General features: G+C 35.4%; 3 protein-coding genes across 3 annotated transcripts; 2 read left to right on the top strand and 1 right to left on the bottom strand.

Moving 5' to 3' along the window:
- Positions 1 to 8279: 8279 nt before the first annotated feature.
- Positions 8280 to 15579, top strand: LOC129906151 (uncharacterized). Its single transcript, XM_055981806.1, has 3 exons — positions 8280 to 8301; positions 8369 to 8596; positions 8651 to 15579. Exons 1-3 carry the CDS (start codon positions 8280 to 8282, stop codon positions 9580 to 9582), a joined length of 1182 nt encoding a protein of 393 aa, XP_055837781.1. The 3' UTR covers positions 9583 to 15579.
- Positions 10242 to 11215, bottom strand: LOC129906157 (uncharacterized; the record flags this gene model as incomplete). Its single annotated transcript, XM_055981815.1, has 4 exons — positions 11122 to 11215; positions 10918 to 11053; positions 10647 to 10856; positions 10242 to 10589 (listed from the first exon to the last, which is right to left on the bottom strand). Coding segments are annotated over exons 1-4 (705 nt in total), but the record flags the coding sequence as incomplete, so codon positions are not given.
- A 2173-nt stretch (positions 15580 to 17752) lies between the features above and the next one.
- Positions 17753 to 21743, top strand: LOC129907622 (putative nuclease HARBI1). Its single transcript, XM_055983926.1, has 4 exons — positions 17753 to 20422; positions 20477 to 20915; positions 20981 to 21125; positions 21190 to 21743. The coding sequence occupies exons 1-4, from the start codon at positions 20307 to 20309 to the stop codon at positions 21573 to 21575; spliced, it is 1086 nt and encodes a 361-aa protein (XP_055839901.1). The 5' UTR covers positions 17753 to 20306; the 3' UTR covers positions 21576 to 21743.
- The last annotated feature ends 60 nt before the right edge of the window (positions 21744 to 21803 follow it).

Here is a 21803-nt window from a genome sequence, read left to right on the forward strand (position 1 = left end):
ATCTCATGTAAAAGCATTTGTGTGTATTAGTGAATGTGTTTCGCTCTCTCGCCATCGAATTCTCTGGTTTTTTACTCTCAGGATGTTGGTTATGGTTTTCATTCATTGTCTCTTTGTGACATCGCCATCGCACTCACGCGTGCGGGGTGACATGCAAATGGATGTAGGTATTGTAATGTTTTATTCCGGGTTCACAATAAAACTTATTTAATTTCCACTTATATTTCCGTTCAAATAAGAACACTTTTTATTTCAACTCAATTTACTTTTATTATTCGCTCAAACAAACACACTTTTAAATCACTTTATTTACTACTAACAATTCGCAACACTTTATTTCACTTTGTACTGTACTCTTTCACTTTCAAGATTAAACTGTCCCCGGTCGGTGTCTACGCTGCCTTTTATACCGGAATCTCGAGACTCGAGAACGTCCTCGAAGGCTCTCGTCCCTGCCTCTCGAAACTTCCTTTCCAGGAAGGGGCACTTCATACTTCCAGTCTAGTGGGATATTTTTAGATGTGTTCAGTGAGATATTTTTAGATGTGTTCAGTGGGATATTTTTAGATGTGTTCAGTGAGATATTTTTCTTAATTACTAAAGGTCCGTTCACATTTCTACCTTTCAGACTTTTATCTTAAAAGTAGTTCAGTAATTCATCGTTACATTGCCCCCCTCTTAGGATTGTTCGTCCCGAACAACTCCATTGCTTCTATCACCATTATAACGATGTAAACGGTCACAATGAACTACCTTTAGTTTGCCTCTTACCCCTCTTTGTATACGGTAAACCACGTCGTTAATTCTGGTTATTACTGTGTAAGGGCCTTCCCAGTTTTGTTGTAGCTTCGGTGATAGTCCCTTTTGTCGGTGGGGATTGTAAAACCACACAAGTTCTCCTTCTTGAAACCCTGTTGCTGTCGCTCGTGCGTCATATCTTGTTTTCATCCTGTCACTAGACGCTTTTATATTTGTCCTTGTCCGTTGGTGAATGTCAGCCAGTGTTCCTTTCAGGTTATCTACGTACTCATCCATTTCATGTGGCTCGTTTGGAACACTTCCAAATTTTATCTCACTTGGCAGGCGTATTGTTGAGCCAAATAGGACTTCCGATGGTGTATGTCCAGTAGAACTATGTGTTGCACTTCTATAGGCCATCAAGAATAATGGAATATGTCGGTCCCAGTCTCGTTGATTATCATTGACTACTTTTGACAGGTGTTCCTTAAGTGTCCTGTTAAATCGCTCAACCATCCCATCAGATTGTGGATGAAGCGGTGTTGTTCGCGTCTTCTTGATGCCAAGGAGTGAGCAAACCTCTTGAAAGATCTTAGATTCGAAGTTCCTTCCTTGGTCGGAATGAAGTTCCATGGGTACTCCGAACCCGCTCACCCAATGAAAGACAATCTTATCCACAACTGTTTTGGTTTCCTGGTTTGGAATGGCAAATGCCTCAGGCCATTTGCTGAAGTAGTCCATCACTACAAGGATGTATCGATTTCCGTTGTTGGTTTCAGGAAAAGGACCTGCTACGTCTATTGCAATTCTCTCAAAAGGCGCACCCACATTGTACTGCTGCATCTTGCTTTGGATTTTTCTAGCTGGTCCTTTGCTAGCGGCACAAGTATCACATTTTCGGCACCACTTTTCAACGTCTTCTCTCATACGTAACCAGTAGAATTGCTGTCGTAGCTTTTCCAGCGTCTTGTTGATGCCTAAGTGGCCTCCAGAAGTTCCACCGTGCATCTCTCGGAGAACATCATTTACCTTTGACTGAGGTACGACTAGCTGCATTACATAGGATTTACCATCTGCGGATTCCCACTTACGCCTGAGTAGCCCTTCTTGCACATGAAGTGAATCCCATTGTGCCCAATATGCTTTTAGAGTGGGGCTTCGGTCGGAGATGTCGGCCCATTCTGGTTTCTCTTGATGTTCCTTCCATGCAAGGATGGGTTCGATGTCCGAATCTTCTTGTTGGGCCATTCTGAGTTCTTCATTACTCCAGCCGCAAATGGGATCAGCTCTCGTTCTTCTAACAGCGACAACTTCCTTTTCTTCTAGTCGTGTGCAATGCTTGCAGTCTTGCTTGCACGGGCGCCGAGATAATGCGTCTGCATTTGAATGCAGCTTTCCTCTTCGATGTTGAATCTGACATTGATACGTCTGAAGTATCTCGATCCATCTTGCTACTTGACCCTCTGGATTTTTGAAGTTCAAAAGCCAATTTAGTGCACCATGATCTGTGCGAAGAAGGAACTTCTGTCCATAGATGTACTTATGGAAGTGCTTTGTTGCCAATACTAGAGCTAGAAGTTCCCTTCTGGTCACGCAATAATTTCTTTCTTGTTTCGAGAGTACCTTGCTGAAATAGGCAACGACCTTTTCTTCTCCGTCATGAACTTGCGATAAAACAGCACCAACTCCAACATTACTTGCATCTGCGTCAATGATGAATTGTTTGCCTGGAGTCGGATAGGCCAGCACAGGAGCTTCACATAACCGCAGCTTTAGTTCCTGAAAGCTTTTCTCACACTCACCTGACCATTTAAAGGGTTTACCCTTCTCCGTAAGTTGGTGCAAGCTTTTGGCGATTCTCGCAAAATCCTTCAAAAATCGTCGATAGTACGTTGCCAGACCCAGGAAACTCCGAAGTTGATGCTTGTCCTGAGGGGTTGGCCAGTTCTTCACAGTGTCAACTTTTTCAGGATCAGTCTTCACTCCTTGGAATGAGATGATATGCCCCAAATATTTAACCTCGGTCTTGAAAAGTGCACATTTCTTTGGATTCAACTTAAGATGTGCTTCTCGTAGCCTCTGGAATACAGCCTTTAGGTTTTCACAATGGTCATCAAATGTTTTTCCGTAAACGATGACATCATCCAAATAGACTAGGCAAGATTTCCAGGTTAATCCATTCAAAACGCACTCCATCAAACGCTCAAAAGTAGCTGGGGCATTACATAGCCCAAACGGCATGACATTAAACTGCCACAGACCATTTCCTGTGGAGAAAGCCGTCTTTTCCCGATCTTCTGGATGGATTTCCACCTGCCAGTAGCCACTCTTCAAATCCAAAGTCGAAAACCATTGTGCTCCTTCCATTGCATCTAGAGTATCACTGATTCTTGGCAGTGGGTAGCTGTCTTTCTTCGTCACATCATTCAGCCTGCGATAGTCGACACAAAATCGAGTGCTTCCATCCTTCTTTTTGACGAGAACTACCGGTGATGCCCAAGGGCTTTTGGAATTTTCGATTAGCCCGTCTTTCTTCATTGTTGTTATCATTTCTTCAACTTCACCTTGTTTGGCCAAGGGGAGACGTCTTGCTGGTTGACGAATCGGCCTAGCATCTCCTGTATCGATTCGATGCTGCACCAGTTGTGTTCGGCCGTATTGCCCGCTGGGTGAAGAGAAGATATCAGCATATTCATGAAGAAGCCTTCCCGCAACATTAAGCTGATGTTGACTCAGGTTGTCTGAATTGAGAATTTGTTTCTTTAGTTTCTCCGAGTTCATAGTCATCTGTGTATCTACCTCGTTGATCTTAGTTATTGCGGCGGTATATCGATTCGATGCTGCACCAGTTGTGTTCGGCCGTATTGCCCGCTGGGTGAAGAGAAGATATTAGCATATTCATGAAGAAGCCTTCCCGCAACATTAAGCTGATGTTGACTCAGGTTGTCTGAATTGAGAATTTGTTTCTTTAATTTCTCCGAGTTCATAGTCATCTGTGTATCTACCTCGTTGATCTTAGTTATTGCGGCCACAGATTCACATTGCCCAACAACTTCTCCTTTCTTAAGCTTGATTGGGTACGGTTTGATGTTAAGTATCCGTACAGGTACCATGTTGTTCTTTGGTGCCACAAGAGTCTTCCCGATGATGATGTTTTCGGAACTTTGCTCAACTTCTGGTTCAACCATGAGGTATCGATGGCTTCCAAAGTTCCCCTTTAACTTGGTCCACACAAAAACTTCTGAAGAAGGAGGCAGGCACATGTCTTCTTTGATGACAGTTCTAATTGTTGTCGAGTTTTCGTTGCCATAGACCATTGGAATCTCTACATTTCTGTATTTCAGGACTTGATTACCTATATCCAAAATGATTCCATGCTCCTTCATGAAGTCGATTCCAATGATGCACTCGTCACATATATCTGCCACCAAAAACACATGTGAAAACTCTAGTTCAGCTATACGGATCGTAAGACGAACTTCTCCGTACACCCTTGCTGCTTCTCCTGTGGCGTTCTTCAGACGGTAGCTGTTGGTGTTATGTAGCCATGTCATCTTCACCAAGTCTCTTCGTACAATGGAGGCGGTGGCACCGGTGTCAATTGTAGCCACGTGTTGTTTGTTGTTTATGGTCGCCTCCACTGTCAGACTTTTGTTGTCTCGTTTAGTCTGTGAGACTTGAATTGTGGTTCTGGGGCCATCGATACCAGAAACCAGCTTCTGCCCCTCGAAGTTGGTTCTTACTCGTTTCCCCGAGTGGGAATCAAGTTGAGGATGAGCGTTGGTTGTATCGCTTACCTGTTGTTGGGCAATATTCCTGTTTCCACAGTGTTGGCAAGCAGTTCTTCTTGGTGGCAATCTGCACTGCCGCTGGAGATGTCCGGTCTTGTTACAGTTCCAGCATCGAGCAGCTCCGTCCCTCTGGTTTCTTTGGAATGCGAGTTTTTGACAAGAGCATTCTTCCACTGCAACTTCTCTTACCCGATGAACGCCTTGAGAAGCCTGTTCTGCTGCTTCCATAGTCAGTGCAAACGCTAATGCTTCAGGAAGGGAACGTTTTCCAGCTGTTCGAATTGCTCGCTGAAGATTTATATCAGATACAGCACGTACAAAGGCTTCTGTCGCAAACTGATTGATAATGTCGTCTCCTGCTGTCGGATATGCCAGATGAGCTAACCTTTCAATATCTGCTTGGAGTTGTTGCAGAGTTTCTCCTCTTTTCTGGACTCTTGTATTGAGTTGGACGCGGAAGACTTCCTGCATATGGCCATCTCCAAAGCGTTTTTCAATGACCTGGACAAGAGCGTCAAAGTTACCATTCTTTTCTGGTGGTAAAGTTTGTAACAACTCAGCAGCAGGACCTCTAAGAGCAAGAGTCAGCGCTATACATTTGTCTTCGTCATCCCAGCCATTTGTTGTTGCAGCTGCCTCAAACTGTTTCTTGTAGATCGACCAAGAACTTTGTCCATCAAATGTTGGTGGATGCATTTCCTTCTTCTTTGGGTACTCACCAGAACTTTCTCGGATCTTAATTTTCCGAACCTTGTCAAGTTCCTCAGTAATACTTTGCATTTTAACTTCCATTTTTTCAAATTTGTCATCCACTTTCTCGAACTTTCCTTCTACTTTCTCGAGTTTTTCTTCAACTTTCTCGAACTTTTCTTGAGATTGCTTTTCAACGCCTTTGATGGAAGCATCAATAGCAACGAACTTGTTCTCGATCGCGTCAAGCTTACCTTGTAAGTAATGTTTTATTCCGGGTTCACAATAAAACTTATTTAATTTCCACTTATATTTCCGTTCAAATAAGAACACTTTTTATTTCAACTCAATTTACTTTTATTATTCGCTCAAACAAACACACTTTTAAATCACTTTATTTACTACTAACAATTCGCAACACTTTATTTCACTTTGTACTGTACTCTTTCACTTTCAAGATTAAACTGTCCCCGGTCGGTGTCTACGCTGCCTTTTATACCGGAATCTCGAGACTCGAGAACGTCCTCGAAGGCTCTCGTCCCTGCCTCTCGAAACTTCCTTTCCAGGAAGGGGCACTTCATACTTCCAGTCTAGTGGGATATTTTTAGATGTGTTCAGTGAGATATTTTTAGATGTGTTCAGTGGGATATTTTTAGATGTGTTCAGTGAGATATTTTTCTTAATTACTAAAGGTCCGTTCACATTTCTACCTTTCAGACTTTTATCTTAAAAGTAGTTCAGTAATTCATCGTTACAGTATTATACTACATAGATCTTTATATGGATATGGTGTTTGTGGACGAAAACTGGTTTGAAATTCAATATTTTCATGAAAGATTTCTGGAGTGTATACCTATTTATTTTTGAAATGAAAACTTGTTTCCATGTTGCTGTTGTGGATGGCATTTGAGTTTTTTGTGTATCAGAGAAATTTTTTGCATTATAATAATAATTATAGTTGTTCAGCGGAGAAGCAGGTAGAGGATGTGTTATATGGGTGCATTAATATAATATACTTGACAGTATCCTTTGTGTAGTTTGTATAAAAATATGAGTAGATGCGCAGAAGGATTGGTTTTCAGGTTCTTGCTCACTTTTCAGTTGTTCTTCGTTGAGCAATTTTTTATCTCGCACACGCGCGTGCCGGCTGACATGGAAATGTATTTACTTACAATATATAGAATGTTTAGGTTCTTATCTATATGTTGTTTGAGGATGGACTCGATATCAATCCAATTTACTTTCAACACCTTTTTAATAAAGATTTTTTTAGAGTCACCAATGCAATGAACTCAGTTGAATCGATTTTGTTTTTTATTTACCTATACCTACATTATTAGGAAACAAAAATAAGGCAGCATTAATAACACTGGTCAACAAAATTGAACTTTTTTTTGCCACAAGAACCAAGATATACTTTTCTATAGGTTTTTGATATGCTGAACTCGAATCTGAAGTCAAAAAAAATTTGATTGGCCTCCGTTTTTGAGATATAACCGTTATAAAATGCTGAAAAACGTCATTTTGGCTCTTTTCTAGCTTCTGTTTTTATGTGGGGTAATTCATTATAAACAAATTTGTTGCCAATAGCATTTTTCTGATTGCGCATTCGACTTCAGCAACTCAAAAACCTTTAAAAAAGTATATTTTGGTTCTTGTGGCAAAAAAAGTTTAATTTGTTTGGCCAGTGCTATTTCTGAGTCAAAGACCACTCCTTAAATTTTAAATATCTCGGGAAGTAAAAAAGATATCGGAAAGATTTAAACATTTTTTGAAAGAATAAAACCAGTTCTTATAGGAACCGTTACAAATTTTTTCATAAGGAACTACCCCACATAAAAACATAACCTCGAAAACAGCCAAAATGACGTTTTTCGGTATTTTCTAACGGTAATATTTCAAAAACGGAGGCCAATAAACATTTTCTGACTTCAGATTCGAGTTCAGCATTTCAAAAACATATAGAAAAGTATATTTTGGTTCTTGTGGCAAAAAGCTTGTTGACCAGTGTAACTTATAAGTTACTTTTTTTTAAACCTTGAAATTAATTTTTCAACTATGTAATCAAAGTTTAGGGAAGTTTTCAAAAATAATTTTCAAGCTCAACACTTTGAAAAAAAAAAATGATCTATTTTTTCAAACTGATATTTTATTTATAAATTCAGATAGGCATTAGCTACTTTTTTGCTTGTTTCCTCAGTAGGTGTAATTTTAAAAACTTTGTTTTTGCTAAGGAAACATACTGAGCATCTTCACCTATTCAAAACTATTTCTATAAATACCATCAGGTGCATTCTAACCACAAATACACTTATATAACCCTTTACACATTCCCCCGCGAAAATATAACTATTATACCTACAAACCTACAAAAAAAAACCGAATCCGCAACATATAAACAAAGACTATGAAAAACAAAACGATATATTTATATTATATAACCCCGCACGCACGCACGAGTGTAGTATAATAAACAATACAACCCAGAAATCAACCTAAATATAGAAATCAATCATTGTGCACAAGCACATGTCAAATGTCAATACACATTTTTACACACAAACAAATGCATACCACATATCTAATCCTTTACCTATATCCCCGCACGAGCGATGTGAATATTACACAATGCAAAGAATTTCGCTGACACCAAAAAAAAAAAAACCCAAAAGTGTCAACTCGCAACCGCGGGTGCGATATTATAAACACGAAATGAATTGTTAGAAAAAACCCAAGAGTCAACAAGAACAAAACAACCCTTTTTGAAAACAAAAGATAATGATCTTGCAAAAAATATCTACTATCTACCTACTCTCTGCAGCATCTTCATAATTTCATGAATGATTTCTGCCTGCCTGAGTGAGGAAATAGGAAACAAAAAAAAAAAGTACATATTATAGGCGTGTTTTATTGGTAAACTATCCTTAGCTCAGTACTGGTACTTAGCTCAGTACCAATAAAACGCTATACTTAGTTTTAAACTGAGTACTATTTTTTTATGTAAAAGTTGGTACCACTGTGTTTAAATGTCAAAAAAAAAAATATATCAAAGGTTCCTGCATGAGAAAAAAACTAATTATTTGTTAAAAATAAACTAAAATGGACAACGAGGTAAACAATTTTATACTTTCCTATATGTTTTTTCTAAGATATTAGTTTTCTATTACAGTTCTTGTTATGGTTCCTAGAATCATCGTCAAGCGATGAAAGCTCTTCATCTTCAGAGGATGAAACCAGAATAATTTTTGATGATCCTTCAACTGATGAAGAAACACATGTAAACGTTTCCAATTTTATGGAAACTATTGAGGCATTCAGCGATTCCGATTTTCAATCGCATTTCAGGCTGAGAAGATTAACCGCGGAGCAATTGATTGGTGAGTAATCTCTCCTATTAAAAAAAAAAAAAAAAAAAAATTCATTTTTTTCAGTAAAATATGCTCTATCTGCTTTCTTTCCATCACCCTCAAATCATGGAGGGAAACCAAAAATTGAAGCCAGGAAGGAAATATACCTTTTTGTTTGGTATATAAGTAATACCATTACATTTAGGCAATTGGGCAACTTGTTTGGTATGGCCAAATCAACAGCATGGGCTGCAGTTGGACGTGTGAGCAGCTGGTTAGTTTCAGTGGGACATGAATATATCAAGTGGCCTCAAGGAGATGTTGTTGAACAAACTTGCTCCAGATTTGAATCCAGAAAGAGAATACCGGGTGTGATTGGTGCTATAGATTGCACCCACATTACAATTGCCGCTCCAAGGATCAACAAAGAATGCTATTACGATCGAAAGCAAAATTTTTCTATCGTTTTGCAGGCGGTTGTCAATGCAGACAAAATGTTCACCGACGTATGCTGCGGTGAACCAGGTTCCCTGCATGACAGTAGGGTTCTCAGAAGATCGGGATTATATCATCAAGTACAAGAGAACTTCACCCGTCTATTTCCATCCAACACATTTCTTTTGGGTGATTCAGCCTACGCGGCTTCGAATTGGATCGTCCCACCTTATAAGGAATACGGTCAATTAAATGATCAACAAAAAAATTTCAATTTTATTCATTCTTCTACAAGAATGGTAGTTGAAAATGCGTTCGGGCTACTCAAAGGAAGATTCAGGAGAATAAACAAGTTCACCGAGCAAAGAAACTTGAATTCTGTTAAGAAAATTATTGTTAGTGCTTGCGTTTTGCATAATTTGTGCATTCTCAACGCTGATAACATTATTATTAACGAGCCAACTCCAGCTCCAACTGAAGAACCACCACCGGAGGACAACATCGCAAACCCGGAGCCTAATTTACATGGAAATCGACGAGAGAGACTATTCAGTCAACTTTGTCAAATGAATATTCTTTAATTAAAAGAAAATTATTAGTATTTCCGACTTTTCTTTAAACCATTGGTACAATTTTTGTGGAAATTTTTCAATTTAACGAAATTAGTTGAGTTTGCTGCACAAGAAATTATGCTATTTCCAAAATACTTTTATCCTATTGAGATGAATTAAACGCATATTAGTCTGAACTGAGGTCCTTCAAATGTTGTTGAAAGCCAAAATGCGTTTAGATAAGGATAAACTTAATTTGGTATCCAAAAGTATTTCGGTCATGTTTCAATATGCATACACATGGCCGAAATAATTTTGAATACCAAATTAAGTTTATCCTTCTCTAAACGCATTTTGGCTTTCAACAACATTTGAAGGACCTCAGTTCAGACTAGTATGCGTTTAATTCATCTCAATAGGACAAGTATTTTGGAAATAGCATCATTTTTTGTGCAGCAAACTCAAGAAAATTCGTTAAATTGGTAGAATTTTATTGAGTTTGCTGCACAAAAAATGATGCTATTTCCAAAATACTTGTCCTATTGAGATGAATTAAACGCACATTGCTCTAAAAAATCAGGATTTTTTTCAAAATAAACCTTGGACCATTCACTACACTTCGTTCACAGAAAATAATAAAAAAAGAAGGAACTAACAATGAATATATATTTTTATTGATTTGAACGTTCTTGAAACATTTTTTGTTTGATGTCAAATCGTTTTTGACGCTCTTCAAGGGCCCTTATCTTCAACTTCTGGCGTTGTTCGAACTGGCCCTTATTCTCCGCCATCTCCAGTTCTCGAAGTTGAATATTTTTTTTATAAAAATCCGACCGTGACATGTTTCGGCTTTCTTTCGGGGTTCTGGCACTAGCAGCAGCGACTGCAATTGGAGGCGGTGAGGCAGCAACTACACTAACTGAACCAGCTATATCTGGCACAGATGTAGCTGGTTCAGTTAGTGTATTTTCTGCCTCACGTTCTTGAGACGCAACCTCCATTGAGGGCGTCTGTTGCGAAGTTGATGCACCCGGATCCTAAAAAAACGCAATTAATTTTTCTACTAGAATAAAAAAAAAAACTATTTTTCTTACCTGGACAACATTTGGGGGCACAGAGCCAATATTGATGGACTCACTCCTGGTGTGAATTGGCTTATCCCCAAATATCTCCTCCATTTCTTCATAAAATGGAGGAGTACATGGGGATGCACCTGTTGCCCCAGCGTTGTCCTTGGCGCATTTGTACGCCCTTAACAGGGTGTGCATCTTTACCTCACAATTTGCAGCCGTCGTTGCAGTGTCCTGAAATGAAAGATAAATATCTTTAAATGCTTTTTCTTTCAGAGCTCTCATAAATACTTACAAAACCCGCCGAAATAAGATCCTCCACAATGTTTTGGTAGTCCAGGCGTCTTTTTCTTGGGATGGTAAATTCCCGCTGCCTTGCCGAATAAAATTTTAAAAACGCTTTGGTTTCATCATGTGACCATCGCTTGGATCTATAAATAGAAATAAAGGTTGTCCTGTTAACATTTATATATGTATTTGTTTACAAGTTTTTGTTTACCTTTTCTCCATTTTGAATTTTTAATTAAACAAAAGAATTTATCAACCACTTTTTAAATCACTTTGTTGTTGTTCATTCAAAATCTTCACTTTGGGATGTGTTCACAAAATATGTCTAAAAAAATGTAGTGTAAATCTTGTAAGCGGAGTACAAGATTTACACGAGGATTTCTTTCTCATATATGGTTGATTGTGCTTGTTTACACATGAAAACAAATTATTTTTACTTATAAGTACATCGCACTAATTTGGTATAGCTATAATTAAAGTTATAATTAAAGTTATTAGGGGTAGGGTGTTTTCATAAACGTCTGCCTAACTCAGGCCTGCGTTAGTCGTGTTTATAAAATCAGATCTGCGATCGGACTAACTTAGTCAAATTGCAGTACTTCTGTTCATAAACGTCATTTATGTCGTCAACGTCGGGCAGATTGCGCAGCCAAAATTTTATGACTGCAGATCTCGTGAAGAAGTTTATTTGGCTTTTATTTCGATGTTTTTATTTGTAATAAATGTAAATATCTATTGTAAAAAAAAAGGAAAGCAAACATATAAATCAGGGTGGTGCAAAAAATGTTTCTTTTTTCATTTTTCGAAAAATTTAGATTTCAATGATGCAGAAAATTTTTAAATCGTGTTTTTTGATACACCGAGTTCAAATTGATTTTTTTCGTATTAGGGTGGCTCTTAAAAATGTTAACTTCTGTCGTTTTCTGTGGAATTCGAAAAAATTAAACGTGGATATTATTTTGGTCAAATTATCGAAGAAAAAAAATTACATTAGGGTAGCTCAGAAAATTTTTTATTTTTTTAATTATGAAAAAAAAAAATAATAATCACTACAGAGAAAGTTTGTAAGACATGGTTTATGAAATATAATGTAAAGTGCAGGCATTTTCACATTAGGGGGCTCAGAAACATAGTATAAAATGAAAAGGAAATATTTTTTTTTTGTTATCAAACAAAACTCATTCTGTGGTCATTTTTATATTTTTATTTTCTGACGTTTATGAACACTCAGTGGCTGCTGAAAATTGTACTAACGCAGGCCTGCAAACATTCTGCAGAATTGGTGTGTTCATTAATGCAGCAAAGGAGAAAGACGATTGTACCAACGCAGATTTCCGACGTTTATGAAAACACCCGTATTCATGAAACGGTATAAACCTTGGGTGAAATTTGGTAAATGTGTCAAAATTTTGTATGGTTTTGACAGTTAGTGCCAGTTGTACAAACGTGGCTCGGCCTTGGTTCAGGAATTTAACCCACCGATTTCGGCGGATTAGCTGCGGGTCAACTTCGGTTCAAGCATGAACGTGGCTATTTCTACATATATGAACCTTGAGCCAGTGCTAAACTTCAGCCCTACTACCGATTTCAGAAGATAAAAATTGAAAGGCAAGCTAAACACTGCTGACCAACTGTTCAAAACTTGAACCAAGGCAGAACCACATTTTTGTGCAACTATTACACTGGTCAGTAAGGTTTTTGCCACAAGAACCAAAATATACTTTTCTATAGGTTTTTGATGTGTTGAACTCGAATCTGATGTCAGAATATTTTTATTGACCTCCGTTTAAATATTACCGTTATAAAAAGCAAAAAAAAATGCTTTAACAAGAAATAAAAACTATAGAAGTACAAAAAAATTGTCTGTGGAATAGATGTTTGAACCGGAGTTGAACCAAAGCTTATCCACCAAAATCGGTAAGATAGAAACTTTATCCAAAGCTGAACGTGTTTGTTCAAATGCTCTTCAAATCGCTGCTTTAAAACTAAGCTAGTGAAAACTTACCATTATAGAAGAAAATTAAAGGATTCAACGAACACACCCATATGTGACTACCAACTTAGATAAAAAAAAAAAACAATTTTTGCGCCTCCCGTGTCGAATTGCCGAAATGTTCTCTCCAGTAAAATACTGATTTCAATCACTAACTTATTTTTCCACAGTATTTGATTGTTGTTGTTTACTGTGCTAATTTTTACTGTTTCCAGTACTGAGCTAAGGATAATTTACCAATAAAACACGCCTTATGTAAACACAAAAAACAAAAACAAAATATAACGAGAAAATGAGAGCGCAAGAGCAAGTTTTTTTTCAATAAATAGAAAAGAACAGAAAAAAAGAGTTCATTAGCGCCAGCTTATGCGTGGCATTCTTTTGAACTAAATTTGCATGTGTGCGTGATCAATGGAATTTTCAAAGTAAAAAAAGCTAAAATAGACACTTTTTCAACAATTTATATTAAAAATACTGTTAGCAAAAATATATATTTTTTTTTTGAAACTGATTTGAAATATAATGAAAAAAAATAATAAAAATAAATTGTGGATGCTTTGACTGCCCCTTCCTCAAAAACAGAATGCAAATATTGGTTTATTAAAATCAAATTTTTAGTGTGTAAATAAAAAAAATATTTTTTTTTGGCAAACGGGTTGCATGAACAACTTTATTAACTTCTCATTAAAAAATACAAAAACATTTTAAAAAATAATCACGCTTTGCCCCACGACCAAAATGCTAAAAAAGTGCATTTTGACACCTTTCCTTCAAATTAACCGTTCAAACTAACTTCAAATTAAATTTTAGAAATTTTATTGGATTCTCCTAATTTCCCTTTATTGTTTTCTTTTTGTTTCATCTAAAAACACTAATAAACGGTAAAGTTATTCTAAGAAGAGTGAGTAAAAAAACATGAAATTACAACAAATTAACGAAGCTGTTTTTCTAATAAAAAAAAAAAAAAAAAAAAAATCAGTTTCGCGTACTGCATGAAAACACATTTGATCATTATAAAACAAAAAAAAATAAATAAAAAGTTTATAAACAACGGTGCCCCAACCAAAATTCTGATTCAATCTAAATTTGCAGGAAAAAAATCATTTTCGACCCTTATAAAAATCGCACAAGAAATCTTTCTAAAATTTAAATGATGCAAAAATATTTGTACGTTTATTACCTTTTCAAAAAAGTACGTTTCATAAGATTATCTTATAAACTGCAAAAGTTATACAACAATTAGTCAACCGTCTTCCATTAAAATGCTATGGAAACCCCCCCTTAACATGTTCTGCGGCCCACACAAATTTTTATCTCGCTGTTTTGGCCCCTTGTAACCATTGAGTTTGACATGCCTGTCTATCCAATAAAAATTGGCAGTACAGGGAAAATAGGACGTTTGCATCTAATTTAATTTTTTAACAATTATTCACCATTTTCCGCGAAGAAAATTTATTTTTTATTTTATAATTTTTTCAAATGACATTTTATAAATTAAAACAAAAACAAATTTCCTGTTTACTGCGATTGAAATAAAAAAACTAAAGGCAGACCTGACAGATAGGTGTCCATTTTTGACAAACAAATTTTGATAACGTTCGGAATATATTACCTTATTATGGTGCCGGGTTACATGGTGATTTTTCAATCGGCTACCCAGTCAGGTTGTATGCAAGAATGGTGAGGATTTTCCTCTTTTTGACGTTTGTTCCTAGAAAATGTGAATCGGAACGTGATTGGGCACAACACTGTGTAGCCAGGCCCATGTGTACTGTGATTACGCATCACTGCTTTTTTGCGATGCTGATCGTTGCTCAGCTGATTACGATGCGATACTTATTGATAAAAAGTTTTACGTTTAAAAACAATTTTTGCTTAATGATGGACGTGATACTAATAAAAACTCTTTGTTGTAATTAAAATCTGGAGCCACACATTTTATATCTCAAAGAACTTTCCTTCACAATACTGACTTCGATTTTCTGCCTGCCATAAATTCACCTTCATTATTTAATTTGGTTTCTATTAGTGGTTTAGTTTGTGGGCTGTGTAAAATATTCCCTGAAATTCATCAAATTAGTTAATTTAGAACTTGATTAAATACTTTTCATTGTCCTTTTCCGCCTTTTTTACTCCAAATCGCGTCGGCAACAAAAACTTATCAAGAAAATTCTTGATGCTTTTTTTATATTTGCGCATCAATTTATCAAATTTTGCAATAATGAACAGTTGACATTTTAAGCGATTCTTATTATTTGTGTTTATAAACGTGCTACAAGAATGATCGCAAATCATCTCTGCAGTGATGCGTTCAAAGAGAAAGGAATACCCAGAGACGCCACTTCGGTTGGGTTTTCTCTTCCACGCTACAAGCTGCAATGAGAGAAAAAATATGTGGTAGTTTTCCCGTGCATTTTAAATGGCACCAACACATTCAACTGTGGAGTTTTGCCCAAAATAATAATTTAAGGGCTCATTAGACGAATTAATTCATAAAATAATAGGTCTGTTTGGGTTCTTTTTGGACAAAAATATGAAACTTGTCAAATTTTAAGGAGTGGGGATGAAATCCTCACAGAGAAAGAAAAATTGTGTAAAAGTACCCAAACACTTTAGCACAAAATTTTTTGAAAAAAAAAAAATAGAAACGAAAAATATCAAAACACAAACCTTTTTGTGTGTGCATCTAGTGGTGAAAGAAAGGTATTAAACGCATTATAACTTTCACACGTATTCAGAGATAGCAAAACAAGAGAAAAATAAGAGAGATGCATTGTATATATATTTCTATAGTACTATCAATTCATGAAAATACTTTAGCGACATCTTTTGGTAGATCTGCACTTCAATTTTCTGCATAAGGTTCAAACATAAAATAAACTAGCGATCCCAGCGGTGGCGACGCAAAATAGAAAATTCTACTTCATGAGAGTACTATAAGAATATATATACAATGAGAGATGTATACCAACTATCTGAAATTAAATTTGCTGGTGTTTTAGGCAAGGGGGGTACGAGCCGGCTCTCTAGGTATTCCTTCCTCTATGATGGAGTAGAAGATCATGTGTTAATTTTAGTACTAAATCTACTCATGAGTAAACTATTGTATATATATTCCTATAGTACTCTCATTGTATATATATTTCTATAGTACTATCAATCGAAGAAAATACTAAAGCGACATCTTTTGGTAGATCTGCATTTCAATTTCCTGCATAAGGTTCAAACATTGTATATATATTTCTATAGTACTATCAATCGAAGAAAATACTTTAGTGACATCTTTTGATAGTACTCTCATGAAGTAGAATTTTCTGTTTTGCGTCGCCACCGCACCGCTGGGATCGCTAGTTTATTTTATATTTGAACCTTATGCAGAAAATTGAAATGCAGATCTACTAAAAGATGTCACTTTAGTATTTTCTTCGATTGATAGTACTATAGAAATATATATACAATGAGTTAACTACCACCTCCAATGGGACGGGGCTTTTATTAAATAAAAGAACGGGCCACTGATCTCTATAATATAATAATATGTGTAAATTCACAAACGCATCCATAGAGGAAGGAATACCTTGAGAGCCGACTCGTACCCCCCTTGCCTAAAACACCCGAAAATTTAATTTCAGATAGTTGGTATACATCTCTCATTGTATATATATTCCTATAGTACTCTCATGAAGTAGAATTTTCTATTTTGCGTCGCCACCGCTGGGATCGTTAGTTTATTTTATATTTGAACCGTATGCAGAAAATTGAAATGCAGATCTACCAAAAGATGTCACTAAAGTATTTTCTTCGATTGATAGTACTATAGAAATATATATACAATGTTAAATAGCTCATTATAGACAACCACCTTTCAATAAATATGTACAGAAATAAAAATAAAGGTTCGTGTTTTGAATTGATTATTATTAGGTCTGTTTGGGTACTGCCTAAAACAGAAATATTTCAACTTTTTTAACCCAATTCCTGTTTGGGTACTCTGAAATTGTACATTTTTTCACAAAGAAGATGGCCGCGAGAGAGAAAAAAATTTCCCCTTTTTGCGAATTTCTGCCCAAAAAATTTCTTCGGACAAAAATCTGAAATCTGTCAAAGGTAGTGCTTTCTCTTTTTTTCTTTATTTTTTCTTGTCGCACAACATAAACAAAACAAACTGCAAACATGGCGGTGTTGCTTTTTTCTTGTTTTTTTTTTTTATTTATCGCGTTTAAGTGGTGTTAATGTTAAAACAAATTAATATTTTATGAAGAAAAAATAAAAAAAGTGTTTCAAAAACAATACACAGTGGTTTTAATATTTTTTCATTTCTTTATTTTTTTTTTTTAATTTTTTTTTATATTTTTTGATGAACAAACAAAGTACAAACATGGCTATACGGCTATGTTTTGTGCTTTTAAATTTATTTATTGCATTTTAGTGGTTAAGTGCTTCATTTTATAAATATTTTATAAATATTTTTTTTTCAAAAAATTTTGTGCTAAAGTGTTTGGGTACTTTTACACAATTTTTCTTTCTCTGTGAGGATTTCATCCCCACTCCTTAAAATTTGACAAGTTTCATATTTTAAGGAGTGGGGATGAAATCCTCACAGAGAAAGAAAAATTGTGTAAAAGTACCCAAACACTTTAGCACAAAATTTTTTGAAAAAAAAAAAAAATAGAAACGAAAAATATCAAAACATTTTGTATTGTTTTTCAAACAATTTATTTTTTCATAAAATATTTATAAAATGAAGCACTTAACCACTAAAATGCAATAAATAAATTTAAAAGCACAAAACATAGCCGTATAGCCATGTTTGTACTTTGTTTGTTCATCAAAAAATATAAAAACAAATAAAAAAAAAAAATAAAGAAATGAAAAAATATTAAAACCACTGTGTATTGTTTTTGAAACACTTTTTTTATTTTTTCTTCATAAAATATTAATTTGTTTTAACATTAACACCACTTAAACGCGATAAATAAAAAAAAAACAAGAAAAAAGCAACACCGCCATGTTTGCAGTTTGTTTTGTTTATGTTGTGCGACAAGAAAAAATAAAGAAAAAAAGAGAAAGCACTACCTTTGACAGATTTCAGATTTTTGTCCAAAGAAATTTTTTGGGCAGAAATTCGCAAAAAGGGGAAATTTTTTTCTCTCTCGCGGCCATCTTCTTTGTGAAAAAATGTACAATTTCAGAGTACCCAAACAGGAATTGGGTTAAAAAAGTTGAAATATTTCTGTTTTAGGCAGTACCCAAACAGACCTAATAATAATCAATTCAAAACACGAACCTTTATTTTTATTTCTGTACATATTTATTGAAAGGTGGTTGTCTATAATGAGCTATTTAACATTGTATATATATTTCTATAGTACTATCAATCGAAGAAAATACTTTAGTGACATCTTTTGGTAGATCTGCATTTCAATTTTCTGCATACGGTTCAAATATAAAATAAACTAACGATCCCAGCGGTGGCGACGCAAAATAGAAAATTCTACTTCATGAGAGTACTATAGGAATATATATACAATGAGAGATGTATACCAACTATCTGAAATTAAATTTTCGGGTGTTTTAGGCAACATTGTATATATATTTCCATAGTACTATCATGAAGTAAAACGATCTTAGGAACTCTAGTGGTGACTTGAAAAAGCAGAATTTGTATGAAAAAAACACACTGAGCGCCACCTCAAAAAAGTGGCGACATCAACTAATACTAAATTCGACTTCATGATAGTACTATAGAAATATATATACAATGTTAGGCAAGGGGGGTACGAGTCGGCTCTCAAGGTATTCCTTCCTCTATGGATGCGTTTGTGAATTTACACATATTATTATATTATAGAGATCAGTGGCCCGTTCTTTTATTTAATAAAAGCCCCGTCCCATTGGAGGTGGTAGTTAACTCATTGTATATATATTTCTATAGTACTATCAATCGAAGAAAATACTAAAGTGACATCTTTTAGTAGATCTGCATTTCAATTTTCTGCATAAGGTTCAAATATAAAATAAACTAGCGATCCCAGCGGTGCGGTGGCGACGCAAAACAGAAAATTCTACTTCATGAGAGTACTATCAAAAGATGTCACTAAAGTATTTTCTTCGATTGATAGTACTATAGAAATATATATACAATGTTTGAACCTTATGCAGGAAATTGAAATGCAGATCTACCAAAAGATGTCGCTATAGTATTTTCTTCGATTGATAGTACTATAGAAATATATATACAATGAGAGTACTATAGGAATATATATACAATAGTTTACTCATGAGTAGATTTAGTACTAAAATTAACACATGATCTTCTACTCCATCATAGAGGAAGGAATACCTAGAGAGCCGGCTCGTACCCCCCTTGCCTAAAACACCCGCAAATTTAATTTCAGATAGTTGGTATACATCTCTCATTGTATATATATTCTTATAGTACTCTCATGAAGTAGAATTTTCTATTTTGCGTCGCCACCGCTGGGATCGCTAGTTTATTTTATGTTTGAACCTTATGCAGAAAATTGATGTGCAGATCTACCAAAAGATGTCGCTAAAGTATTTTCATGAATTGATAGTACTATAGAAATATATATACAATGCATCTCTCTTATTTTTCTCTTGTTTTGCTATCTCTGAATACGTGTGAAAGTTATAATGCGTTTAATACCTTTCTTTCACCACTAGATGCACACACAAAAAGGTTTGTGCTTTGAATTTAAACATGATTTTGGCATTGTATATATATTTCTATAGTACTATCAATCGAAGAAAATACTTTAGCGACATCTTTTGGTAGATCTGCATTTCAATTTCCTGCATAAGGTTCAAACATTCTGCCCTAGCGAGGTATTCCGTCGGAGCGGAGATTTTCCGCAACGCTTACTTCGTCGGAGGCTCAAATTGCGTTCGAGGTATCTTTCATCGGAAAAAATAATAGACAAATACGACGACGCACCGCATCGCATTCATTTGACATGCGTCAGATTCAAGATTTTAATAGAGATGTACAAAATATACCGATATATCGATAAGTTGGTATATTTTCCGATATTTTTATATAAAAACACTTAAATACATTTAAATTGTCATATAACTATATAGAGAGTTTAATTTCATAGTTTCTCATAAGTAAGAATGCCAATGTACGGTAAATTACACTCTTGCGTTAATTTGAAAACGAATCGATATTGCGATATTTCTATTCAACAAAATATCGAACCGGAAACTATCGATATATTTTTCAGAAGGCCACCTCTATAGTTACCAAATTGTCAAGGCCAATGTCAGATGAAAAAAAAAACAAACAAACAATTACAAATAAATAAGTTAAAGCTAATTCAATTTTAAAGTTCAAGTGACCTCAACTCCAATTCAATTTCGTTTAAATTACAAAACCATCGATGGATAGTGTCGCGTTGTTTTTGGAAGCCGAGGCCAGGGAAAAAAGAACAGAAGCCCAAGAAAAAAGAAGAGTTTTAAGGAGTGACAGTAAATTGAACGATTTGACTGACGCAGCGTAAGTTATGTTAGTTCGTAGTCTTGAGAACATAATTAAACAATTCATTTTCAGATTTAAAAAGAACTTTCGCCTCAACAAAGTGGCATTTGAATACGTCCTTCAACAAATCAAAGCTAAATTGAAGAACACTCACCGCTCCAATGCCATTATACCGGAGCATAAACTTGCAGCGTGCCTTAGATTTTTTGCTGAAGGAAACTACCAGCATGGGGTAGGGAAGGATTACCAGTCACCTATTGGCCAAACTACCTTTTCTAGTATTCTAAAAGAAACACTGGATATAATGGAAGAGACCCTTTGCAGCAATTGGATATCCCTAAAGATGTCAGAGGAAGACATACAACAGTCAAAGTTGTGTTTTTTAGAAAAAACCGGCTTCCCAGGAGTAATTGGTTGTGTGGATGGTACTCATGTCCAAATAATTGCACCTGTAGAAAACAAGCATCTTTTTTTGAACCGGAAGGGACACTTCAGTCTTAACGTTTTGATTGTAATAATCTCAACCAACAGTAAAATATAAATTGCTCCTTCATATTAAGTTTTCTTTCGTTATAGATTTGTGACTACAAAATGAAGATAAGAGCAGTAAATGCCAACTATCAAGGTGCAAATCACTACTCTCATGTTTGGTCTTTGAGTCCGGAACGTCGTGTTTTTGAACAAAATTATTTGAGTGGTGCAAGAGACAGCTGGTTGCTGGGTAAGTCAATTCATTTTGAATACATTTCTATTGTAAATTGTAATTTAAATTTAATTTTTATTAGGTGATTCGGGGTATGCATTGGAGCCTTGGCTTATGACACCGTTCCGGACTCCCAGGACACAAAGCGTTGAGAGTTGCTTTAATACGTCCCATAAAAAAGCAAAAAACATAGTTGAACGCACCATTGGATTGCTAAAAAGCAGGTTCCGTTGCTTGTTGGGTGCGCGACAACTGCATTATGAACCAATGAAAGCGGCACAAATAGTGAATGTTTGTTGCGCTTTGCACAACATATGTTTATTTTTTGATAGTGACTATTCAACAGTGGAAAGCATGGATATTACGGAAATAGAAGAGGATCAGGAATCCGAGGAGGTTGCCCCAAGCTCACTTCATAACCAGGGATCTATCATACGAAATCAAATCGTTGCACAATACTTTCAATAGTATCTATAAAATATTTTTATTAAAAAAACAAAACAAAAAAAATATCACAAGCCTTCATGGTTCATAAGATAAACATAATAAATTATTAAAAAAAAAACATAATTTGCCTTCCTGGCGTTTGACTTAAAACTATAAAACTAATTAAAAAAAATCACTTGCCTCCATGGCGTTGTTCTAGTTTCTTAAAAATAATAATAATAAAAAAAACAAAATGAAAAAAGAAAAAAA

The sequence above is a fragment of the Episyrphus balteatus genome, chromosome 1 (assembly GCF_945859705.1).
Source record: "Episyrphus balteatus chromosome 1, idEpiBalt1.1, whole genome shotgun sequence".
NCBI classification, from domain to species: domain Eukaryota; kingdom Metazoa; phylum Arthropoda; class Insecta; order Diptera; family Syrphidae; genus Episyrphus; species Episyrphus balteatus.